This window comes from Vicugna pacos, chromosome 23 (genome assembly GCF_048564905.1).
Source record: "Vicugna pacos chromosome 23, VicPac4, whole genome shotgun sequence".
NCBI classification, from domain to species: domain Eukaryota; kingdom Metazoa; phylum Chordata; class Mammalia; order Artiodactyla; family Camelidae; genus Vicugna; species Vicugna pacos.
In genome coordinates this window covers 13594354-13622204 of record NC_133009.1, presented here as the reverse complement: position 1 = coordinate 13622204, position 27851 = coordinate 13594354, and the positions used below count along the sequence as shown (strand labels likewise).

Sequence of the window (27851 nt, the reverse complement as noted above, 5' to 3'; positions counted from 1 at the left end):
CAGGGGCTGAGCATTAGTCTTCCACTACAGCTGATGACTAAAGAGCTAAGAGAAAGAAGCACAGAAGAAAGCAGTTATTTATATATATATCCAACAATACATGGAACTAAACTGTGAGAAGAGGGACAGCTAAGTGTATCTCTTGTTAGTTTGGTAGATTATAATTCTATAAATATAACTATTCACCTATAAAAGTCTATTAACGTCCTAGATAATCAGCTGTATAGGTCTTCTGTTTAGGCAATCCCTTTTTTAAATACAAATCTTCAAGACTAACTGTCAATATTAAACCAATTATGTCTTATTTCCAGCTCCTGAGCAGTGCCTGGGACACAGGAGGCACTTAATAAATGTTTGTTGAATAACCATATCCATCTTGTGTCTTGTGGCACAGTGCATTCAAAATACCTACAAAGAAAGGCCTCATCACATGAATTCTCTTTAAGTCTCATTGAGCACAGAGATCTACATCTAGTCCTTTTGTCCTCCACATGTGGTAGGCAAGAAAGCTTCAAGCGTTATCAAAAGCATTTTCTGGCCGCTGGAGGGAACACAGATGAGAGCAGGCAAGGATGGAGGCCAGTCAGCTGAGGACTGCAGTGGTCCAGCAAGAGATGACGATGGCTTAAAGTGGTCTGTTTGAGTGGACAGCTGGACAGCCTCCAGAGCTCCCCTCTGTAGAGCACAGTGACTGCGATGGTTTGTCCTGGCACAGATGGCACGTGGTAAGGATATAAAGCTGAAAAACCCTGGGGACAGGAAGAAGACAGGACTGGGAGATGACTCCAGGTTTCTTCTGCCCCTGTTCAATATAAGGAATCTAGACACAGAATTACATGAAATGTGCTACAAATGTGTAAGCTGGCTATAGTATCTGGACTAACTAGAGGCTGGAATTTGCATGTTTTAGCCTATCCTTTCAAATGGGTATTTTGAGCCTTTTTTCTTACTTTATATTTATATATTTATATTTCAGAAAATGTTGGCTACCCGATTATCTGTTCCATATTCCGTGAAGTCCTTCAACATTGCACTCAACTGATTATTCAAATGCCTTACTTGTGGAGTACAGCAAATGAACTGTTTAAAAGTTGCTGGTATCACATCAGTCTAACTCATGAGAATATTGTCCAGACAAGACCAACAGCAGAGGCTAGCACTTTCCCGAGGGAAGAGTCTGCAGCAGTTGGGGCTCTGGGCTTCTCCACAGCACCCCCTGGTGATGGGGAGATGCCATGCTGCTCCGCCTCCCACACACTTTCTTGGCTTTTCTTGGCTCTTCTTGGCTCATCCCAGTCTCCAGCCTTGCTTCCTGCCACCACCACATTATTAATTCAGTTGGTTTTCAGGTAATCTAATTATATGAAACTCTGGTCCTTGATTCGTATTATGGAGACTTGAATGTTAAGGACACACCACACTCAGCTAATTCAGGCCAGGCTTGACAAAATACCCAATTCTGCTTTTCTCCCACTACCCAGCTCTGAATTTCTTGTTGTCGTGGTGACCTGGCAACCATGTTCTGAGCTTTCCTGCAATTATCTGCACTAGTTGGGTCAAGTTCTCACTGATTTAACTAGATTCAGCATTCCAGAGCCAAAAATTACTTGTTCAAGAAAGTATGGGTATCATTACTGTACCATTTTCTTGTGAGGTAAGATAAGAAACAGGTAACTACCATATGACTTCTGGTTGACTGATTATAATTATAATTCTGAGCTCTATACATTCTTGCTTACTCTCTCACACTGCATTTCTAGTAGGAAAAAAAACCAATAGCATGCTCCATTTTCCATTGATCATATCACAACAACTTCATTCGGAATAGCCATCCGGTGTCAGAGTGTTACCCAACCAAAGCCATTAAAGTTGATTGATGAGAAAAGGGCTAACTGAAAATTGTGAAAATGACAGATGCAGTTCTCTCTCTCCCCCCCGCTGCTCTGCTGCTGCGTTAGGCAGGCAGAGCTGCACGCAGTGCTATTAAAGGAGCTTCAGGAATTCTGCTTGCTTTATCATCAATTTTTTAAAACCTTACCATTTTTAAACATTTATTTGAAGGAAGTATTTATGAATAACTGTTTAGAAGGAGTCAGCCCTGGTTACTTCCTGGAGATTCAAACTGACAAGGTTTTACGTGGTATAAAAACTGATGATTTGGTCAAAGTAGCTGGCCAACAGCTCTGGTACATAATGTTGAACTCAGCATTACACCTTCTTTGTTAAATATCAGGGGTAAAGGATAGCTCACTTTCTTCTTTATGATAATATGGTGGCGAGGCCAATCAACTGAACAGTTGCCAAAAATCCATTTAGACCTTAAAATTAAGAAGCATTATTACACAGTAGTTATTACTTAAAACTGTAAGTTTCTAATTTCATGTTCCTCTTCTAAAAAAGAAATTTGTCCGAGATCATGAAGAAAAAGATTTGGAGTAAATGAGAGGTGAAAATTAACTTCCTTTTAATAATCGAAAGCTTGAGGTAAACCCTCTATTCCCCAATGGCAGGTAGTACTATGAAATTACAGTTACTGTTTTCATAAAGAAAAGGTGAAATGCAGCATCAATTCTTTCACTCTTATCAATTCTCTAGTTCTAACAGCTGAAGAATTTCTTCTCTTGAAATGGCCTGCTGTGTTACACTCACTAAGATGCCAAACAATAAGGACTGAACACTCCGTTATTACTCTGTCTCGTTCTCACCGCCAGAGACAAATCATATTCTGGCCTGATGAGAAGCATGGTTTCAGAACGAGTCTATTTCAATATGGAGTGATCTTAACATAGAGGTGATGGTGACTGGGCCATCACTGGCGGGTTGTGAGGGCTCCAAGACACATCCTATCCTAGAGACAGACCCCAAGGTTCCAGACCCTCAAACATGTATAAAGTGACCCTTCAATTTTATTTCCATCAGAAGGGTCTTGCCTTCTGGACAAGGGTAAGACTTGAGTTGACCTGAACCTCTTTTTGCTTATCCTAACATACTCATAGCACAAGCTTCATCAGGACACAGGGTAGAGTGCGCCAGGGTACTTTCCTCAGTGTAAAATTTTAAAATTCTGTGGCTAACTTGAAAAGATTCTGTTTCTCTTGAAGAAAATATAGATTTAGTTTTTGTAACATTAGGAACTAAAGGCAAAAGATTAAAAGTACTTGCTAATCATTCAAGGAAAACATTAAAACATTGACTATGTACAAGAGAGCTACTGTTGAAGTTTTGCTTAAGGGTAAATCAAACAAAAGAGTTACTGTTTGAAACATAATGTTTAAATATTAACCACAAATATTTTACTCTTTTTAAATTATTTCTATAGCTCCCTCCTGCCTTTTTCTTCCTTCTCCTTTGGGGAAAAAAACCAGACTAGACCAGAGATAAAGGCATAGTTCCTGATTATAACATTATTATTTCAAAATATATATCTATATTCATTTGTTTTCTCTATCAATTTCATATTCCTAACATTAGATTCCTCATACATGGTGAAGTTACCCAGGACCCAGAAATTCTCAGATCTAAATGACTCTTCTTTTAAATAATTTTTTTTGTTAAAAATTTTGGCTTCAAATTTTACCCTACTCAAAAGTTGTCTTGGTTTTTTCCCTCCAAGTGAAAATATTTTCAATAAACCCCTCATTACCACATAGTATACTTTATGTAAAAACTATAAATGAGCAAAAATAGAATACTTAGAAAGTTCTCCAAGTGAAATAATTCTTTTAACCCTACTGATGTCAGACAAGAAATCAGTATTTATTCTTGGGGGGGAGAAATTCTTGCCTTAAGAAGATGGACTTGAATTTTGACAAAATTTGTATAAAAAGGGTATTAGATCATTTGACATCTGTAAACTTATGAATATCCAAAAAATCTATTTTGGCTAGATATAACTGTAGAATCCAGACGATGGGTAGGGGGATATGGATGTTAACTATACAATTCTTTCAACTTTTTTCTATGTTTGAAATTTTTCAAAATAAAACGTTAAGAAAAAAAATTTTTAAATATCTACTTTGCTACTGGTAAATTAAGGCCTAAAAAGCCTTAAATAACTTGCCCGAGGTCACACAATGAGTTAATGGCTGAGTTAGAAAAAAAATTGAGTTCTGGTAATTCTCAATTCCATCTTAATATTCTAAATCTTAAACATATGATGATCTCATGTTTTTTTAAGTCCTAGATCTAATTATCAAATACATAACTATCACACAGAGCACCATGCTTAAAAAGCAACTAATCGTGTGTAAACATGCCTATGGAAAAGGGCAGGGGAGACAACGCCCCAAAAATATATTCATGGATTATTTGATAAAGTCAGGCTAGAAGAGCAAAGGCTGATAGTAAATAAATGTCATGCTCTAAAACTGAATTTTGCAGATAGTTTTCAGCATGATTTTTCTATGTTTCACTTTTCACCGTCAGCTGTGAGCTGTTTCCAAGTGTGAAATCGCCTAAGAGAGGAAGCAAAGCTGTCATTTGACATCTGGGAGCGTGGAGACTGGGCTGCAGTAAAAAAGCACTTTGGACTTCTTCAATTTACACACATATTCACCTATAAATTCTCAAGTGTGAAAAGTATTCAATGAGAAATATCAATGTAAATTTCAAGCATGTATAAAGGCTCATAATAGAGTGGAAAATGAAGGTGAAGGACACACTGATAGGACACCGTATCAACTTGCTAAGACAAGAACGGGAAACTTAAGTGATTATGTTAGCATAATAACTAACATATAAACAGTTTTACTCACTTGTCTTAGATTGCATGTTAAACTTTCAAATACAGTCTTTTGTGTTGTGTGTGCTTAATATTATAGGTTCTATTTCTAGCTTCTTTTTTTTATGATGAAGAGTCGAGACTGCTAAGAAAAAAATACTGGTAAAAGAATAAATACTTTCTTGACATTTCACTTTTCCTGTATGTTAAAATACTATAACAAAAACTTATTCTATATTATGATAAATTATTAGTTCCAGTGATATAGCCCATAAAATCTTTTCTATATATGTGTGTTTATGTGTTTGTATATACAAATAGAAATTAGGTCAGAGTAAGTACAAGGAAGTCCTCTGGAGAGGAATAACCAGTTTACTCCAGTTATTCTATAATTCTCCAGATTATTCTATAATCTCTCCCAACAAAAATCAGGAGAATCTGTCTAAACATTTCTTAATGAAGTATCTAAAACTCTCCTAATATGGAAACTCGACAGTGTTATGAGTATGTTGTCATGCTACACAATCTCTTCCTACTTTGGGGATTATTTCTTTGCTTTTTCTCTTCCTGAACTCTGCTCTGCATTTCTGTGCTATGAAAGGAACCCATTTACCATGAATGATGTTTATTTAAAATAAAATCTTTCTTGAGAACCATCCTAGATAATCTAAGAATACAAAGTGAACCTAAAAGGAATGGCTTCTACTTTGAAAACAGGGCTGGGTTTGATCTGTGAATTCATATTCTCAAGACCCTCTTGATGGGCCTGCAGCTGCAGCCATTTATTTGCTGGCTTTTTAACAGATGTAGACAGAGAAAGCTCCATGGTTTTTGTCTTTTGTTGTTGGATTTATTTTCTTTAATATAAAAAAGTGGCAACTTTTTAAAAAAGTTCTTCATTTTGTTGTAGAGATTTGTGAATATCGGACATCCTTGGTAGTATACATTGTTGAAATGACTATGACTTTTTAAAATCTACGATCACAAAGTTGGCAGAAACTATACTTAAGTAACAGAAGGTGATCATTTGCATTTCAAAATTTATCTGTCTTGGTTTTCCCCTCAATTAGACCAAAACATGTTGATTCACAGGTTTCTGTGTGTGTGTTTTCTTTTTTAAACTTATTTATAGAGCAGAATAATGGGCCCCCTGCTAGTCTGGCATTTGCTCAAGTTTCTGTCCATGTAAATCGAATCTGTTACTGGAAATTTTTCTCAAAATATAAAGGCACATCATCCACAAGATAAAAAGATACACTGCTGATATTATGAAGCGCAGGGCAGGTGGATAATGTTTTTAGGACAAATATGTGATAAGGATTCCCAGGAGGGAGGAGTGGTAGGGGTAGAGGTTGCATGCTGTTTAAACAGAAGTGAATCGTTCTCATCATAATCTTGTGACAACTTTACTTTCTAACCAAACATGAGCTGCTTAACGTGCTTTAGAGTTACTTGGACAATAATACTAAGGTTAGAGTTGGGAAATGGGAGGGCAAGTGGGACGTGGGAGGAAAACTACTTCAACCCTTAGTTGTTTCTAAGGGTAGATCAAAAGATGACTAACTACTCTATTTTCCTGTGTATTCACTGACTTATGATTTTTAAGCATTGAAACATTAGCATCTTATCATTGCTTCCACCCCTCTGAGAAGAGTAAAGTCTACCTGTAGTTTTTATCAGTAGCACTGCTATTTCATTTGAAACAAGCAGTAATTTACAACTTTTTGCTTCAATTCCCCTTGCAGGATAAGGAATGCAGGAGTACAGAAACTTAACTGAGTTCAGCAACTCTGGGTTTAAGACCATCTAAATTAGAACACTAGCATTACTTTTTAATTAAAGCCATTACTGACTTGGTTTTATCCTATTGATAAAACAAATTAATAGGCCCAAAGAATGAAGAGACTTCCCACATTGTTCAATGTATGCCATAATGCTGGAACACTTTTGTAATTCATAAAGCTTGAAAATATAATGCTCTTTTACAAATAATTAAAACAAAGCCCTTCTTCAGACCGCAGCTTTTTTCAAATGTTAGTGAAGGGCAACCTGGAAGATGACAGCAAAAATCCATTAATGGTAGACTGCCACCTGCTGGTAAACTATGAGAATTGTGACTTCTGGGAAAAGGCTTAAAAATTAGACCTTGGAAACTGATCTGTATTAAATTCAGTACACAAAATTGTATTTCAGTCCACAAAACTGAAAGTATGTATCTATTGATGAATGTGGTATGATTTTGTTCCACATATATTAAAATTCTCAGGAGGTCAGTATGCTATAGATATTAAAGTAAACATGTCTGTCCTCTGAAGAAAAATAATCTGCTAGAATGCCCAAGTGCAACCGTATAGTTTTCAGTAAGAAAGTGAGAAGGCACATAGGAAATAAGGAGCCACTTATAAACATTAAACTGCCCCGTAAACCTCTGGTTTTGATGTGAAGTTTATACTGCACTTGACTTCAGGATTTAACAGGTTTCACTTAAAAGAACTTACAGGCTTAATTTTGATCCTAAAACCTCAAAATTTATTATAATTAACATATAAATTTTTACACACTGGTACCTAAAATGTTATTTATTATCAAATTAGAAAGGGGGAGGGCCTGTTAAAAAGTAAACCAGATAACCATAATAAAGTGATTTCACTCTGAAATTTTTTGTTATCCCATTAACTAAATCATACTAATAAGATTTCAAAAATCAGCATAATAATATCTATTTGAGAGAAACAAAAAAAAGTAGGCATGATCTATTGCCCCTAGGAAGAGATAAAATCAAACCACCCTAATTTGGGGGAAGAGAGAGGAAAGAAAAGAGTCTAACAGTAAGAAGAAAACCTAAATCATTGTTTTCAGGAAACAGTTATAGGATATTTGCTTTGCAGATTGAGAAACTTTTCTATTTCCCAAAAGAGAAATAATTCTTAACAATGAAGATTGTAACTACAAACAATATAGCTCTTTCAATCCTAATTATAATCATTTCCCATTATGCTGGGAAACAATGTTAGCATCAATAACATGCTGGTTAGCTTCTAAGCATTAAATACTGTATTAATCAACAACTAAGCAGATCATGTCAATAAAATCAGCTTGAACCTCATTTGAAAGCCAGAGGGGTGATAACTGAAACAACTTCGGCCATCCAAAGAGGCTGAATGCTAGGCAAAAGGTGAACAAACTTTGGATTCAAATATAGCACCATCTGTACTGATGAGAGAAACTAACCCAAATCCAATTCGTATGCTTAAAAGAAATGGAATTCTCAGCAAAGAATCTAACCCTGCGCACGCCCACCACCTAGAAGTAAATCTCTAATTAAAAAAAAAAAAAAGACAGCACAGTTAAGAGATAGAGAAACCTGTTGTTTCTCTACTTCTATCTCAAAACAGGAACGTGCTTCCTAAACTTTCTCAAATGTGGCAAGAACTCTTCAAAATCTGCTCTAAAATGCCAGGATGGCTCATTATAGAAGCCACAACACTGCCTTTTTTCCCTTAACTTCCCGTTTTTATCCATTTTCAGCCTCAGGAATTTTACTCTTTTAGTCATCTACCTCTCACATCTTAAAGATCACCCATTTAAAGAGGTTCGGGATATTTAAAAGTCCTTCTAAACACTAAGGAACTTCAGACATTTCCCAGAGTTCACTGTCAGTTCTAAGTATAGACCCATTTAACAGAAGCATAATCCATACACAACGTATCCCTACACACATATTAGACTGTGGATTATTTATTGGTTTTATCCCCCTTAAAGGTATAACCAAATCCAACATATGGTCAACTGCTAGTGAAAATACAACTTCTCTAAAGAAATGAGAGCTGCCGAACTACTTTTCCAAGTGAAACATTTTAGGAGATTGCTCTAACCTGGGGCACAGTACATTCGCTCTATGGCATCGCTGTCACAGGAATCTTCAACCTCACTCCACCTGCTAAAATACGTTAGCTGAATGTGTCCTAAAAACAAAACGACAGGAGAAATCAAAACATTTTTCTCTTCCATTTTCTGCAGAAGTGAACTGTAATTACTCCTTTTGTAGCTAAAAACAGTATCATTAAGAATAATGGCATCATTAAGTACTAGAAGCTATTACTGGGGGTGAATTTGCTGCACTGATAATGAAGCTCTAGACAGGAAATGAAGATACTAATTACAAGATAAAACGCCTACTCAGTTAATTGGAAGCAACAGCGAATAAAAAGAAATGCATTTGCAAAAGTTCCTGACCTCTATCATTCAATAAGATGTTGTTTGGGTTCAAATCGCGGCACACAATCCCCTCTCTATGTAAAGCATCAAGGGCTACCACCATTTCAGCTGCCCATCTTTGAATGCAGCCCTCTGGGATGTAAAACCTGGAGTTCAGTGCTAATTTTTTATCAAGGTCCTCAAAAATCTGATGTATTTCCTTGTCTCCTTCTAGTGCTAACCCACTCTCTCCCATAGTCTTAGAGTCTCTCTGAAATACAGTGGGTTCCTCTTTAGCCAAATCATCAGTTTGATCTGTAAACAGCAATACTTCTTCAGTTTTTAAAGTGTCTGTGTTTACTCGACATTCATCAGCACCTGAGAGCAGGTCAGAAATACGGAGTAAGCTTTCTTCTGCGTTGTTTGTGGTTACTGCCGACTCAACCACGCCAAGTCCTTGAAACTTGGGATCTGAACTGTGTAACAAAGACATGTCTTCTGTATTACTGTGATCAACAGCTGCTACAAATAACATCCCAAGATCCCCCTGTGCATAGTGTTTCTCTGCTATACTATGGGATTTAGGCCGAGAGGGATCACTCAGTTCCTCTGTGCCGCCTTCTTCACGTGCTTGGCACTGTTCAGTACTAAGCCTGAGGCACAGAACATCGGGCGTTTCCAATAGTTTACTTTCCATCATGCCTAGATTAGTCTGTGTGAACTTCGTAGGTCCCACTGCTGCACCATCTTTCACTGGCTCCAGTTCCCCAGGAAGATTTACAAGAAGATCGGGCCTTCCTTCATCAGTACCGCTGACATCATCAAAAGCAGCATCTTTAAAGGAAATAACTGGGACCGAGTCATCAGAGCCCCTGCTAATGGTGTCCTGAGCCATGAACTCTACCTTGCTTTCATTGGGACTAAAACTCCTGGGTGTGCTGTCTCCATCTGAAAGAGTGAAAAATGGTTTCAAAGATTCTGACTTTAGACTATACAATTTTTCTCCAAAATCAAATCCTAGGAGTTCACTAGTGCTGTCCTTACTGTCTATCCTAAAGAATTCCATGGGGCTGTTTTTAGATCTACTGAGGGAATCTGATGTTCTTGGGGAACTGACTGCTTCTAGGTCATCATCTCCAGGAAAGAACTTCAGCTCGTGAGCTATCAGCTGTGCGCTGGGGCTGTTCCTGTCAGCAGCAGGCTGTGCTGGGAAGCTTTCCCTAGCTTTGGTATCAACATCATTTCCTTCTGTCTTCACGAAAGGCTCCTCATTCAAAGACCCTGGTTCTATCTTTTCTTGCCCGTACTCATTGCATAATGTTAAATAACTAGTAGTACATTCTTCTTCTGAACTTGAGCCAGAATCCGGCCACTTTGGAGAGCTATCTTGGCCATCATCATCTTGATTGCTATCATCTTGAGAGCTTGGAGTAAGACTCGTCTTCAGAGGCAGAACCTGAAGCATGGCTCCACCATCACTTCCTCTGGATTTAAAGCTGCTGCTGTCCTGAGGACTGGAAGCGGGCTGTTGCAGCTGAACTTTATTAAGTGTAGATTTTTTCATTTCCTCAATGTCAAAGCTTTCTTCAGGACTTCTGTTCAGAAACTTACTGATATATGACCAGAGTTTGCCACCTGTGAATGAACACAACCAAGGGGAAAAAAATTGAGAACCCCAAATGAATGGTTACTTATTAAAGCCATCGGAAAAACAAAAAGTATTCTAATAATCAAAAGCAAGCCAATGATACCCATTAAGGTCAAGCATGCTGTAAGAAGCATTTTAATAAAATGTCTTCTTGAAAAATAGTCGAGCCTGGATTTGGGATTCACAACAACAGAGTCTAAATAAAATTTTTGCAATGAAAAAAACTGAATAAAATAAAATGTCTTTTTATTTATTGCTGACTGGTTGAGTACAGTTTCAATCATATCTCCTAATAGCAATTACTTGTAAAATGATAGTCTATTCCTTCCTTTGAAGAAAAACTGGTTATAACAAATACTAATACGAAATTTCACAGCTAAAATTCTACTTTAAAGTTAAATATAATTTATTCTACAAACAGTTCACTATGTTCTGATCTGTTTATTAATTTTTTCAAGCATGGCCCCTTGGTCAAGTGGAAATACATAAAAAAGTGCTACTTAAAATTGTATACTACAGTGGGGAGTGGGGGGGGCAGGGAGTTAACAATATTACTCCATTTTGAAAATGCCTAGTCCAGGATTAGAGGAGAGATTTGGTATCTGATATGCCATTATGCCACTATAAATATAATGACATATTAATAATATTTCCCATACATATCATGTGTAGTATAAGACCTAGAAAAGCAATTGAGGAAGATTAACTGGGCTGCTATTAATAAGGCAAGCTATTGCAATTCTGATTCTGATATATATCAGAAACCTATAAAAACTAAAATCATAAAAATCAATTTCACAGGAATCACGAAAATCAAATAGATATGAAGTAATCCAATGTTTTACCAGCGATACTTGTTAGGTAGTTATTTCACCTTATTTTTCCTTTGTTTTGTTTCAACCATTAAAATCTCAACCTCTCTTGGTAATTAGAATCTTTGAATAAATGAACTGTAAGTAGCAAAAACCCACCAAAGCTCTACTGACTAGAGACAGTATTACAAAAAGAAACGACTGTTAAATTTGATCCAGAAATCTTAAAAACCGTAATTGTGGAAGCATACTTTATGAAGATATAATTATAGCTTCTAAAAATAGGAAATAATGTGTTAAAAATAAAACCCTCTACTAATATGGAGAAGGCATTTTTTAGCACATTTTAAATTTTGTTATTAAACATCATATACTAAGGGTAACTAAATCTAAGGGGAAATAATCACTGACAGTCAATTATACGTATAAAAGGGTCAATGAAAGCATCCCAAAGATCTTTCTACTTGGCATTTCATTTTATTTAGAGGAACTCAATAAATACATAAAGCACCCAATACTGTGCCCAGCACAGAGTAAATGCTATCAAGCGTAGATGTCATAATATTAATCCTAGGATACTCAGACATCTCCTTCTACCAGTCTATGGATGCAGTAGAACAGTAGTCTTAACCCATTTTGATACTAATTAGTAGTATAGAACATTGTAGTGTTTAACTTTTCCCTCTTGTTTCTTCTTAGCTAACTTTCTGTCCTCACTAAATTATAATCAGTATTTCCTACTTCCCCATATTCAAACTAAAGTTTAAGGATTCATTATATGGATTTGAAATTCACTCACTCACACACAAAAGAAGCTTTGCATTGATTCTATACTTTTTTTTTATTTTTTTGACAGTAACCACACTCTTCTTATCACAAATACCTCCACTGTGGCACACTAACAATAATGCCTGCCCTGAAGCTGAGACTCTTGTATGCAATCCAAATAAAATGATACATATTGTTTTCAATTCTCCTAGACAGTGACTACTGTGAGGACAGGACCAAATCCTTTCATCTTTATATATCTACTGCCTATACAGTGCAGGACATGACAGGCATTCACTCACTGGTTGTTAACTCAAATGATAACGCATCAGAATGAGATACGCCATCACAAAGTAGACACCACCGGTAGCTGTAAAGTTCTAGGCATCAGCAAGAAAGAGTACCTAGTAAAGTTCTAAGAAAAGATGCACTCATTCTTAGATCAATTCAACCTGGATAAGCTGTTTAAATCTGAAATTGAATGTGCTTATATTCTTTATTTTTACCCCCCAAATCACTCTCTCTTTCTGACTTCCGAGCACAAAAGCTTTGGACCAAACTTGGACTATTTTTTCTCCCTTGTTCTTCCTACAACTGAGAAGTTTCCAAATCTTTTAAGATCTACCCACAATGTTTCCCACAGTCATCTTCTTTTAATTCCTTTGACCACTCTGTTTCTTGGAATAATGTTATAGGTACAACTAGACCCTACTTTGAGTCCTTCTTGTATCATCTATCATACTAATTGCTGCCCAGTTAATTTATTTTAAAATGCACAGATCTTATCATGTCATTTCTCCGTTCAAGAACCCAAATTCCCTTCACCTACTGAATGATGTACTAACTCCTATACAGTAATACAGTATCAACCCATGATACGGTCCTCTCCCTCAACTCACCACACATTTCATCTGAATAGAATTTTTCCACATATGACCCATGCTGGGCTTTTGCTCAAACTATACCGACCACTAAGAATTTCCTTTCCTGTTAGTTTCCGCAATATCTGCAGGTCAAAATCCTACCCATTCTTAAAGGCCTTCAGAATTTGTTTTCTTTTACCAATTTTTCTACACCTCCTCATTGAATACATTTCCTATCTTTTCAGAAGCCTTTATATCACTTCATCCCTCTTGTGACATTTACAACATTCTACTTCACTTTAGTATTACTTTTATGCTTTCATCATCTCCTTTATCAGACTGCAGGGTCTTCATAACTGCAAGGAGAGGATTCTGTCTAACATGTAAAATAACAGGAATCAAATAAATATTTATTAAATTAAGTTTTAAAAAGATGACATCTTTACAAATCTTTTGAAAACCTTTCAAGGAAATTTATACACACTAAAAGTGTCATTATTTTTGGTCATACTTTCTTCTTATTGTAAAACAAATACAGTTTCGTTGTAAAAATTTTTTAAATGTGGAAAAAGACAAGGAGAAGAGCAAAAAAATCTGGAATCTATAAATCACCCATAAACACTATTAACCATTAGTACATTTATTTTCAGACTTTTTATTCACAATTAACATGTTATCATAAACATTTTCTAATTTCATGAGAATATGAACTTGAATGACTGTAAGCATATCCATGTGATAGATACTATGATGCATTTAAATGTTCTTCTGCTGTTGAATATTTGTTTCTAATCTTTTACTATTAGAATTAAAATAATATATCTTTACTTACAAATACTTTTCTAAATTTTATTTTATTGAGTTATAGTCAGTTTACAATGTTGTACTTAGAAATTCTTAACATCTCTGATTATTTCATCAGGACAGAATACCAGAGATGAAAGTAACTAGACCAAGAAGCATGAATACCCTTAATGCTTCTGACAGTGCCATTAAACTGCTTTACAGAAAAGTTGATCAGAGTCCACTCCTACAAGCAATGTGTATTAGTGCCAACCTCACAGCATCTTGCCTATATCAGATATAAGCAAGTTTACCAAATTTGATTAATCAAATATAACATCTTATTTAATTTCCATTCTTTTCATTATTAGATTAAAAATTTTAATGTAACTGTTGGTACTTTATGAAATATGTTACTAGTGTAAATCACAAAATATAAATAGAAAATACCTAAAAATAAAACAAAAACATGCACAAAGACATATAGGGGAAAGTACTGGAAACAATTCAAACACCAAATGATAGGGGAGTACTTAAATCAGTTATGGTAAATCAGCACAAATACTTTATTTATTTAAAAAATAAATAAATAGTATTTGCAAATACTTACCACAGTGTTTCCCATGTACCAGGTACTATTATAACTGCTTTACATATGTCAACTATTTAATCCTCACATCAACCCTATGTAACTATTGTTGTTAATTACATAGTTAATAAGGTAATTATTATTATCCCTATTTTATAGATAAGGAAACAAGCACAGGCAAGTTAAATAACTTGGCCAAGGTCACACAACTAGTAAATTGTGAGACAGCCTTCGAGCTAATAGCCAGTAGTCTAGCCCTACGATCCCTGTTTTTAATCACTACACTGTACCGCCTTCCTTAATGGACACCTGTATATACTGATAAGGAAAGGTGTCCGAGGTACAGTGCTAGGATGAGGGGGAAAAGCAAGCTACAGAACAATATGTGAAATCCATTTATGATTTTAAAAATCAGACAGGTAAGGAGGGAGTAGAATACGTTTACATGCATAGGAAATTTCTGGAAAATTTCCCTCTATTTCTAGAGAAGAGAAATGGGCATTAAAGTGAATAAGGAGGAAGAATTTTTATTTTTACTTTATATACTTCCATCTGGTTTGAATTTATTTCCTTATATATTAGTGTTATAATTTTTTAAAAACCTAGGTTAATAAAAAGAATCATTTTACCCCTTGGGTTCCCAAGTAACTTGGGAAGAAACTCTTTCCCACCCCCCACTATTTGATGTGTCCATGCTCAAAGGCTTTTCCAATCATTTTCCTATAAACCAGTCATCCATCTTTTCTTATTGAGTATTAAACAATTATATACTGAGCACCTTCTATGTACCAAGCATTCCTCTAAATGCTGGGATTTATATGATGAATATGACATAATCCCTAATCTTAGGAGCTAAAAGTTTTAACACACATGGCCTTGACTGAATACATTCATTTTTCTCACCTTTTCTTTTCCAAACAGAGTTAAAATAAGTAATCCATTAACAGAAACAATAAACGTTTTAAATCTCTCTCCTAAAATCTGGTCTGACATATATAACTGCCTAATCAGCATTACCTGGAAATTTAATAAGCATCTAAAACTGTCATGTCCAACACCAAATTTGATTTTTCCCTCTAAATCTACTCCTAGACCTACAGCTTTCTTCATCTTAGTAAATGAAAATCATTCTTTCAGTTATTTGAGCCCAAAACCATAGAATCATACAAGGCAGAATCATGTCAGTTCTATCTTCAAAATAGATTCAGAATCTCACTACCTCCACCACTAACACTTTGTCCAAGCCACCATCCATTTCATACGGATTGCTGCAACAACCTCTGAACTGGTCTCCCTGCTGTTGCCTTTGCCCTCCTGTATCCTACTTTCCACCAAGCAACCAGGGTGATCGCTTTCACGCCTCTGCTCAATATTCCCCAATGACTTGCTATCTGTTAAGAATAAAAACCATTTTCTTAAAGTGGCCTATAAGACCACACAGGATCTGCCCACCTGCCTCCCCACTTCTCTAAGCTCATTTCCTGCCACTCTTCCATTCTGCTCCAGGCACACAGACCTTGCTGTTTCTTGTACAGCAAATACACTCTTGCCTCCAGGATTATGTACCTGTTCTCTTTTGCCAAAATACTCTTTCCTCACATGTCCATATTTGTTCCCTCTCTCATTTCCTTCAGGTCACTGGCCAAATGTTCCCTTCTAAATAACGTGACCAGTCTTCAAACAATAGCAACCTGCAATCCACCCTTCTGGCATTCCCTCACATTTACTTAGCTATTTGCTTATTGTCTATTCTGCCTCTATATTGTAAGCTCCATGTGGGCAGAGTCTTTCTCTATTTTGTTCACTGCCATATGAGAACTAAGCCTGTATCCCAGAAAATGCTCAATATATTTCTGAGTGAATTAAAAATGGAAAGAAAATGAGTCCAAGAGGCTCATGTGCATCATGAATAGTTCTGTAAGCAAAGGAAAGTTAAAGCCCAAATCATAAATATTCAAGCATTCATATTATGGAGAAAACAGTTGTTCAATGTTTACTTTTTTAGTAATAGCTATTCACATATATGAAACTGATGTTTTTATGGTATATGCACAACCTCCTAATTCATGGATGTAACAAAGAAAGGACCACTGACATGCAAAAGATAACACATTGTCCATCATCCAGTTCACTTAACTGCTTATGCCAAATCCAAGAAATTACCCTAGATTCTTCCCTCCCTAACCACAAATCCATCACAGGTCCCACTGACTAACCCAGAAGACCATGCCATCATCATCTCTTGCTTAGACTACTTTATTAGCCTTCTCACTGCTTCCCTTCTTGCCTTTCTGTAATCCATTCCACATACAACAGAGTGATCTTTTTAAAATGTAAATCAGACCTTGTCACTGCTTAAAATGTCCAATGGTCTTCCAATGAACTTGAATAAAAGCCAAAGTCCTTACCTTGCTGTACAAAGCTATCTACCTGCTTCTCCAATAGCCTCATGTATCACTACTGCCATTACCTACTAGACTGCAACTGAACCATCTCCTTTCTTTTTCATCCAACATTCCAAGTTTGTTGTTGCCTTTGATTTCTTACACTGATCCCTATACCTGAAATGTGCTTCCCCTTACATCCAAAGGGTTCTTTTGTCATTCAGAACTCCTCTTAAATATCACCTTCTTAGAGTGTGCTTCCTTGACTGACTAGTCTAAAGTAATCCCCTAGTCATTCTCAATTAAATCTCTCTATGTTAAAGATCGGTATAGTCCTTATTATTAGCCAATATTATCACGTTTTTGTTTTTCTGTTTGACTCTCCACAACAAACTAAGAATATTAAATGAATCCAGAGTCTCTATTTGCATTATAATTTAATACCTCTGTATTATAAAGTCTCCTTAAAATTAAACAATAAACACCTGAAATGAACAGTCAAGAGATTCCTGCCCCCTCCCCCATTTTAAATAATCAAGGAAAATAATTCTGCGGTCATGTGACCATTCAAAGGCAGGCATGGTCAACAATAAAGGGAAAAAGACTTGGTAAAGATAGTCTAAAACAGTGAAAAATTTGAAAGCCAGATGATTACAGCTTTAAGGCAGATTATGAAGATTTTCTATAGTAATAAAGCAAAACCAGTTGCAATATCAGCTTTAGGGAGTATAAAAGAAGGTGAGAAGATGACACAAGAAAAAAAAAAAGAAGTATTTGGAGAAGGAAGAGGAAGAACAGGAAGAGGAAGCTGCCAACAGCAGAGGTAAACTAGGATTGAAAATTTGCCACAGATAATCTCCAGCATGAATAATCCACACTGGGTAATAGAATATTGACTATAATTACATTCATCCTCCTGACCTTGTTCTAAATTATTATGGATTATTACTACGCAAGTTATTTTGTTCCACACCAGGGGTGGCTGTATTTCGCTATCAGATGACATGACCTCTAATTCAATAATGTCTGTAATGCACTGGTATCCTCAGATAAAAGCTGTCTATAATGTCTGAACAAAGGTGAATTAGTTATCCAATTCACACACGCAATTAACTCTCTTAATACCTGAGAGACCACGGAGCCCCTTCTGAATTTCCTATTAAATACTACATATGGAGGTCTTCCCTCCATCTGTAGTTATCTTGTGCTGTACTTCATAATAAACAATATTAATAGTTTATTGCCCCCATCAAAAATCTTACATTAGTTATCATAAGAGACCTCATTTCACAAAGCAATGACTCATTTTCCTGGGAAAATGCATTAAATTCAAATGTTGTGCCTATTAGTAAAGCACAATAGTTCTTTATGCTCAGTAATGAAAAATAAAAACAGCTTCACGAAACATGGAAAATATTTTTTTACTATTTTAAGAACACTTCTCAAAAGCCAAAAGGCAATATTTATTACGCGGGTTTATATTTATATGCTGTGTTCATTGCAAACGAAAGACTATTTAAATTCAGATATTAAAGGGCAAAAACAAACCAAAACACAGTTTTTTTTTGCCACCTGTTCCCTTTATTAAAAGCTGAAATTTCATAAATAGTTTGAAGGCAGGGCACTGTGCCTCGGCTTTGTACCCATATGCGATGCCAATGGCTATATTCGTAAAAACCGAGATCAGAATAACTAGGTAATGTCAAACGTTAAGCAAATACCTGCACCTTCTAAAAAAGGAGGTAATTAATTCTTCAGGGGATGCTTTTCATTTTAGTCATCTAACATTAATGCATCTTTTCGGCAGAGAACGAGAACAAAATTAAATCCCTAAAATAAAACCTAGTTCTCTTAGCACACATTCATACTAAAGTTCTCAACATACTAGACTAATTCTGAGAGTAAGTGAAGTATATCTAAGAATGTGGCTATAGTTCAAATGAAATCTGCTGCTCACCTGGGCTTTCGTTTTCCCTCACAGCTCAAAGTAGGAGGAGAGCAGAGGAATAAGGAGACAGTTTCTTACATGTGTTTCATGTGTTTTTATCCACTCAAGTGATAACAGAAGTAAGGACACTATATAGAAACTTAAAAAGCTAAGTAGGTGACATTCTTTACTCCATAAACAATTTCAACTACAAACCAACCTTCCGCGTGCTGCAGCACAAGAAACACCGACTCCTCAGAAATGATGTACTTGTGCAGACACACCATGTTGGGCACACGGCGGGGGATGATGGTCTTTCTGTTCCCGCTGTATTCACTGCTCTTCCTCAGACCCTGACAGAGAACGAAAAGGTCAGCGGTACCCTCAGTTGCCTTTGGAGCCTGCTGTGCTCTGTGTTTATCAACCAAACTAATCTATCTGAGTTACTCTGGGCTTCAGAGAAACCACTCATCTGCTGCTCTATGCCCCTCGGTCCCTGGAGGCTCTGCTGATGGCATCTGGCGTGAATCCAGAGAACGGAAGATGCCACAAAGCTGCCATTAAAATCAATTACGTGGGTCAGTGTTTTTATTAGAGATGCTCTCAGACTAAGTCATCAGGATGACACACAGCTATTTCTCTATGACCTTTTCTTAAGTTTTATTTTACTTACGTGTATCTTTAAAGCAGTAGACATTGCAAGATCAATTCAAATCTGAGACACAAAAGGTATGCCTGGATTAAACAGGCAATCATAGAATTCCATTCCAAAAAAGTATAAAGATCATTTTAAGCTTTCTCCAAAGGAACAAGGTGTGTATCGTTTCTGGTGTCATACGCTGGTTTAAAAATCTGGGGAAATGCCAGGGATACAGTATACTCATAACAAGAAATTTATTTCAGTATATGTCAATGTGACCTACTGCCAAGCTTATATGTCAAAAAAAACAGTATCAGAAAAATATAAAACTCATCTGAAATCATTAACTCTGGATGCTGTGGAAATGCTTAAATTAGGATATTTTTAGATTATGGAATCATGGTCCACTTCAAATACGATTTTGAAATTACAAAATTAAGAGGGTATAGTTCCCTTATTCATTTAATTAAAAAAATGAGTTATATAGAGAATCAAAATTGAATTTAGATAAAAGACAGGGCCAGGGATATAGATAATACTTTCTCAAAGACCCACGATAAAGACTTTAAGGCGAAATTTCAGCTTTTACCAACTATAATCATAATCAAAGGTATGACTGTGTGTGGTTTTCATAAATTATGCAAAATGTATTTAAATTACACACTATACATTTAAACTGCATGAAATGAGCCTACAACTTATCCTAATTATTTCCTCCATACTCTATAACCTACGACTCTTTTTAAATGTATCCTATAGTGTATTCATCAACTGTATGCAAGGATACAAAGCAAAATAAACAGATCACTGCAAACATAAAAGAACATTCAAACACCCAGAAAAAAATTAAATATTTTCTTTCAGAAGCGTAATTTGAAAATAAATTTCTAAATTCATTAAACATACAAATTCTACTTACTTTTAAAATGAATGTCTGTTCTGTCCTTGTGTCCATTACAAGTAAAACCTACATAAAAGACATGAGAAATAATTTATTTATAATACAAGGAAACATTAACTCATAACTTCTTTAAATTATACTTTAAAGGTTTGGGGGGAAGTGTAGAAATTGATTCTGCCAAAATTGTTAATTTCTGAATAGTCTTTTTTTTTAAATCACCAAATCACAGGATTAAAATAGTCTTATCTAAAGAGGGTTTCCTTTCAAAAAATGGTCATTTTTTAAAACACTACTATGTTTTCCTAGATTTAAAATATATTTCTCAAAAGGAAAAAACTATTTTAGAAAAAAATTTTTTCCTCATGAAACATACATAGTTAAGAAGAAGTAAAAAAAATTTTTTACAAAAGCTGAAGTCTCAGTTTTCTTCCTAAAATCTCTAATATAGCAGTTTGCTACAAGGTGATTTCAATAACTCAGGCTCTGACCCAAGGCACCTTTTTGGTACTGCTTCTCCACCCTGGACTCATCCTTACCTCCTCTGTTTCCATCAGCAAAGCCTGCCAGCTTTATCTTTAAAATGTAGCCGGAATCTAAACTCACCTCACCACTTCCACAGCTATTACCCTGAATGAAACAAAGATTTACCTGGATTATAACAATGTCCTCCCAACACATTTCCCTGTTTCTGTCTTTGCTGCCTTATGGTCTATTCTCAAAATAGCAGCCAGGGTTTTCTTTTTAAAACATAAGCTATATCATGTCACTTCTCTCATTCAGACAAAAGGCATATATACAAAAAAGGACATTAAGACTCCCCATCATCTCACATATTGCCCCTCAAACTACCCACTCCCTCACTACTCCACTTGATAAAAGGAGTGAACAGAGAGGGAATTATCCTCTCATATTTATATTTATAGTTTATATTTAATATTTCTATTACATATTTTATATTATGTTAAACTTTTATCATTTTGGAGACACTATAGCAGAGGCTGGCAAACCTCTTCTGTAAGGATGCAGCAGACAGTAAATATTTTAGGCTTTGCAGGCCCATGCGGTCTCTGGTGCAGCTACTCAGTTCTGCCGCGGTAGCACAAAAGCAGCCACAGTCTGAAAAGGGCGGGCCGTGGAGGGAGAATTTACACCACAGGAATCTGCAAACACTTTTAACAGGGCTTTTTTTTCCCCTCGCCCTCCAGAGAGTAGGGAGTCAAAGGTGAAAGAAGATGTCAAGCTTGGGAAAATAAAAGAATGGGGAGAAGAAACAGGGGAGCTGAGATAAGGAACCAATTTAAGGCCTGATGGTGGGGAGGGTACAGCTCAAGTGGTAGAATGCATGCTTAGCATGCATGAGGTCCCGGGTTTAATTCCCAGCACATCCTCTAAAAATAAGTAAATAAATAAACCTAATTATCTCCCCCTCAAAAAAGCTTTTTAAAGGACCTGGTGAATTTGAAGTAATAGTGACAACTTCATTTTTGACCCCTCTTCTGAGGGCATGACCTATACTATTAAACTCCATTTAATTTCAATTGACTATTCCTACATGGAACTCCAAAACTGATCTCTTCCTCTTCCCATCCCCCCTAAAAACTAAACAAAATCCTGTTTCCCTCTTACAGTACTGAATAACACCACCACCCGTGTAACCCCCACAAAGCACAAAGCTCCCTAAGTCACTGTGAAATCTTCCCTGCCCCCAACCTTCATAATCAGTGACCAAGTCCAGTCAATTTTACCTCCTATTTCTCTTATCCGCTCTCTACTCCTTCACCTACCATGTTTTAAGTGTTTTACTATGTGCTATGCTTTAGTTACGTGTAATCATTGTTAATCCTTTCAGTTACCCAGTAAGCTAATTTTACCATTCCTACCCTAAATATGAAGACACTGCAGCCTCATCTGTAGAAGCTATACTGATAGATGATAATAATATATACCATTGGTGAGAATTTCAGCAAGATAAGCTTTAAAAGCACTTGGTATAGCCAGTTGTTATTATTACTGCTATCACTATTATTGCTTCTTGTCCCTGAAATGTTCACCCAGCCCCTTATCAAGTAAGTACTCATCTTTCCATATTCAGCTCAAATGTCATCAACTCTTTTCTTCCTTTGTTCTCCCACTGTATACAGTACCAGCACCTTCAATTTGGTTTTATTTGGTCCCTTGTCTATATCCTAACCAGATTTCAAGCTTTTTATCAGCATGCTGTAAGCAGAACAATGGTCGCCAAAGATGTTCATGCCTTAATCTCTAGAACTTGTGAATATGTTATGTGACTGGCAAAAAGGACTCTGCAGATGTAATTAGGGTACAGACCTTAAAACAGATTACCTTGGATTATCTGACTGGGCTCAGTCAAATCACATGAACCCTTAGAGAACTGTCTCTGGCCAGAAGTGGAAAGTATAAAAATGATATGGCAGAAGGGGAAGTCAGAGGGATTCAAAGTATGAGCGGGACTTGCGGTTGCTGGCTCTTAGATATAGAGGCCCACATGTAAGCACTGGCGACAGCCTTCTAGGAGCTCACAGTAAACACGAGAAGGAGCAGGCAGCTTCTAGGAACAAAGACTAAGCCCTATCCGAGAGTCAGCAACCAGTCCTACAACCGAAAGGGAAAGAGTTCAGCCAACAACCTGGATGAGCTTGAAAGTGGATATTCCCCCAGAGATTCCAGTAAGGAATGCAACCGGCCAGCACCTTGATTTTAGCCCAGGCAACCCATGTCAGATCTCTGATCCAAAGAACTTTGACATAATAAATTTAGTTGTTGTACGCCACTAAGTTTGTGGTAATTTGTAATGCAACAACAGAAAACTAATACAGGGCAGAAACTATACTTCCTCCAATACATAATCTATTCATCTCCCATATGTAAGTGTTCAATAAACAAACATATGTGAATGAATTCAGGTGTAAAAGGTTTTTTTGAAGGTAGATAGCAATATGGGAATGGAGCTTAGAAAATAAGTCAGGACTAAAGATGTACAGTATTTGAGCATTCTCCATAAAAATAACAGCTAAAGATGTGAGAACGTACCCCACTGGGATGCTTACTTTATACCAGGCACTGTGATGGGGTTTAAAAATTAAATCACACAATGCATTCAACAATCCAATGAGGTAGGTATACTTTTATTAACCAATTTTCCAGATGAGGAAACAAACATAAAACAGTTAACCTGCCCATGCTCACAAAGCTAAGATGCACTGGAGGTGAAATTTAAATCCTAGTGATCTGGCTCCAGGGTTCTTCCTCTTTAACTGCTGAACTATACTATTTATGTCTGTACATACATAGCTGGAATATTGAGGGTATATAAGGCAACAACCAAAAGTACAGTGAGAAACACCCAAAAAACCCAGAAAAATATAGTGGTTTGGATGTCAGGAAAAGACAACGTTTAAAATATAAGAGTAATCACCTGTACAAAACAACAAAGAGAAGCCATGAAGAATGAAGACTAAGCAAGGACTACTGCCTAAGGCAGTTAAGAAGTCACTGATAACTCTGAAATATCACCTTATGCAGTGAACTGTGGGGACAGAAGCAGACTGCTCTGAGTTAATGATGGGTGGTAAGAAAATGCAGACAACATATGTAAGTCTTTCCACAGAGAAGTATGTCAGAAGAAGGAAAAACACTAAAATGAAAGAGCTGCTGGGATCATCAAGTTTGAGCTATTTTCAGGTGGGTAGACCTAGTCTCCCATAATTTCCTCTGAGCTATATTCACCCAATCTTGAACCTCCAAGGCATGGAAGCACATTCAGAGAACTTGAACCTTGACAGTTAAGTTAACATACCATGAGTACAAAAGGAGACACCAAGGCCCTCTCTGCAGAGGAGGGCTCCGTAAACATTTACTGAGTCTGTGAAGACATTTCAGTGTCCCTTAAATCTCAGTTGTTTTCACATCAAGTTGTGACTCTTTTAAACCACTCACCAGATTTGAACCCTATTTAAATAATACACATTTATATGAAATAGAAACTGTTTCACTAAGTAATAGGTAAGGAAGCTGTCCAAAGGAAAGAACTTTTTCCTACCAGAAACCTCTTAATCGACTGAGCAGAATATATGTGTATAAATCAGGAATGATATCTCTTTCTGGTACCCACTTAGCCACAGAGCATGAAGTGGATCAGACAAAAAGGCAAATTAAGATCGATAAACATGGCTGAGAAGCACTGCTTTGTTTATATTTACTTTTTTCTACTACCAAGTTTGTTCACAACTAGACAATGTTCACATTGAGGCAATAAACACAAGAACATATGTGATTTTTTTTAAATGTGCCCTTTGACTGTCAATTTCTCCCAAACAGGTGTTGGCTAAATGATTATAAATTGGCCTCTGGATACACCTCTTCAACTGAGCCGTACAGAGCTGGTGATAATATAATTAGACCTAAAAACATCAGGCTGGTGAATGCTTTCCATCTGTTTGGCAATAATGTTTAGTTAACAATAGTCTTTAAAAGAAGCACCTTCAACTTCAGTTCTTAAAGTTATTTATAGAGCCATTCTTAACACACCAGCACTCCTGCTAACAAGAGCTTTAGCCACTTGGAAATTATTAGCCATACGGCTGTATACAAAGAGAAACGACTGCATTTAACATCTGTATCTTTCCAAATTTACACGCTTCAACCTCGTTTAGAGTCATTTCTTAATGAACAGTGCTATGGCGCTGCATTAATATTATAGTTGCATGCACAAAGATCGTAAGGAGCCAAACATTTTTTTAATGCCAACAGTGGGCCAATCTGTAATGAAGCTGTCAGCATAAAGGACAAAATAATAGCTTCTTTAACCCTCAAACAGAATTTGTTCATTTGTGGACTAGAACACATCAATTTAAAAACTGCTCATGGGTCTGCTCACCTTTATAAAGACAAAAATCTAATCTGGTACTAATTTGATACAATTGTCTTTCCAATAAAAGGTTCCTAAGATTATCTTTTATTTTATGATAAAACAAGTACTAAAACTAAAACTGTCATGACATAATTACCTTCGATAGCATACCTTGTTGAGAGAATACAATTAATGTATTTTTCCCTTTCATTTTTCACACTTACTTATCAGCACTATATTAGCATATGGTCTAACAGGAGAGTCTACTCCAGCTTTATCCACAGTAATATATAAAATGACTGTTCTGACCTGGGGGGGAAAAAGCAAACAACTTATCCCTTAAGAGTTAGCCTCCTCTGTTCTTCAATTCCACCAGCACAATGAGACTTGCCTACTCTTCTTTTACAGCAGTAGTAGGAAAAGCTCCAACTGATTACAGAGCTGGGTCTTTTGTCAGTTGGAATGGAGAAGGCCCAATGTTTAACCAGGTATCACCTCTAGAAAGACAGGAGGGGTGGGGGAGTATAACAAAAGTATCAAGTGATGAGTATTTTTTAAGTGTATGAAAAAATAAATTTGAAGAAAAGGAAAGAGACAAATAGTAATAACGGCACTGTAATATAAAAACAGATACATGTATGTTCATGTATGACTGAAACATGTTGCACACCAGACACAACATTGTAAACTGACTACACATCAATAAAAAAAAAATATATATATATATACACACACACACAAGACACTATGATTGTGGTGAGGAAGTGTCTTGTATATATATGTATATATATATATATATATATATATATATATATACACACAAGATAATGGAGAGCTCCCTTCAGTGAGGATGGTGTGTCACCCATGTTTGAACAAAGTTTAGATACTTAATTTAAATATTGATATTCAAAGTCTGAAAGTCTCTAAAAATAACTTCAGCTCTAATTCCTTTAAAAAGAAAGACTATCTGGATAGTATGAGGGAACATCTACCTCTACTTTGGTGCCAGTTACCTCACAGGACTCCAAAACAATTAATAAAAGGTTTTTTTTTTTTTAATGCTTAAGAAAAGCCTACAGAGATGGTCATACAGGACAAACTCAGCCCTTCTCTTAATGGTGTCAGAGCACTATCCATGTCTGCTAGATGTCATCTAAACGGACTTCAGTTGTGCAAGTTATACTACTAGGAATTCACACACAAATAAATGTATCAGAGAAGGAGGAGACAGACATAATAAAGAAGTGAGAGAACACTGAGAAGCTCAATTCTGAAAGTTAGTTTTTTCTCAGCAGAGCTCCAGACGGATATCCTTACCATACTCTCTTTTAAAGACAGCTTACACTTAACTTGACCATTATTTAATGAGTTATTAACTACACTCATTTTGGCAGCCTTACAGGAGCTGGTAATGTTAGTCTTCTCCAGAAATGGTTTTGAACAACAAATCTAGAGCAATAAGCCTTTGCTTTCCCTGCCAATACCACATGATGATGATCAAATATTATTGATATTTACTGCTGAAACCCATCTCGTTTTACATGCTTATAGTATCCAAAATGTATTTCTACTGCTAACTGTTCATTCCATACGTTATTCTTACGAGGTATATCTTACACAAATGCAACTACCAGAAAACAAAGACTACTAGGTGACCTTTAACACCAACAATTCGGTCTAACTTCTTCTCTGACATCAGTAGGATAGCAATGTTCCCTGTATCACTGCCCAGCAACTCCAAAAGCAAAAGACACTGAGCCCATGGCTTCTGTCCATAAGAAGCTGCAGCATTCAGAGTATCAGTATGAACAGACTGTGTAGAGGCACTTCTCTCATGTTATGCCATGAAACCAATCTGTTCTGGATGGTCACATGCTCACAAAAGTTGTTTCACTGGTGAGAACTGAAGTATGAAGAGTAAAATAATGCCATGGATACTTATAACACTATCCTAAAGAATATTTTCATTTAGAACTTTCAAGTATCTATTTTCAGCAAAGCATAAAAGGTAACCCTATAATTTAAGGGGAACAGAAAAAAATTCTTTGGAGTCTTACTAGTGTTTTATTTGTGCTAGAACTTCCAGCAAGTGAGCAGACAATCCAAAGAGTATTGTTTTGTGGATCAATGGCCAAGCCAAAAAATCGCCGGCCAACTTAGAACAAGGTGAAATATCTTTTTGAAGCAGTCTGTGTTCTTTAGGCTTCTATATAACCTAGAAATATCTTCAAAGACAGGAAACAACAGAACTAATCTGCTAGGATTCAACTGTATGAAGGTAGTACTCAAGATCCACATTTCTTTCCAGTTATTAAAATCCAAAATACCGTAATGCAAAATATACTTTAAATGTTTATCCAAATACATTTAACTCCTAGAAACATCCCTTATTTCAGTTTACCTAATTCTCTTACCCGCCTTAACTTACCAGCAAATTGGGGCTGGGACATGGGGGGAAAGAACCACATTAGGAGGAGCACGCAACACAAAACTAAGCGGCAAGTAACAATTTTTCTATAAGAAAACAACTAATTCAGATTTCTTTACATGCCCAGACATTTGCAAAGGTTTGAGTATGCTAATTTTTTAATTAAAAGATATTTCAGCAGTGAAAGCTCTTTCATATGCACTACTGATTCTTCATCAAACGTTAACTTTCCAACTTAACACCAGTATAGCTGGTGGCAGCCTGAAGGTTTACCATCTGCTGCTACCCAAAGTCACTGTGGCCACCTTCAGAACATATGCA

At 36.3% G+C, this 27851-nt stretch overlaps 1 protein-coding gene across 7 annotated transcripts in view; it reads right to left on the bottom strand.

Moving 5' to 3' along the window:
* RPS6KC1 (ribosomal protein S6 kinase C1) overlaps positions 1-27851 on the bottom strand; it is a 141611-nt gene that overhangs the window by 17515 nt on the left and 96245 nt on the right. For 6 of the 7 annotated variants that reach the window (XR_012063509.1, XM_006198767.3, XM_072948525.1 and 3 more), the window contains 4 exons: positions 20251-20298; positions 18912-19044; positions 8957-10552; positions 8596-8685 (listed from right to left, as the gene is read on the bottom strand). Coding sequence is in view for 6 of the 7 variants with exons in the window: in XM_006198767.3 (XP_006198829.1) it covers positions 8596-8685; positions 8957-10552; positions 18912-19044; positions 20251-20298 (1867 nt within the window). In the remaining variant the exon portion in view is untranslated. Of the gene's footprint in view, positions 1-8595; positions 8686-8956; positions 10553-18911; positions 19045-20250; positions 20299-20768; positions 20838-27851 lie in introns of those variants that run through there. The other variant, XM_072948528.1, reaches the window with a different exon arrangement.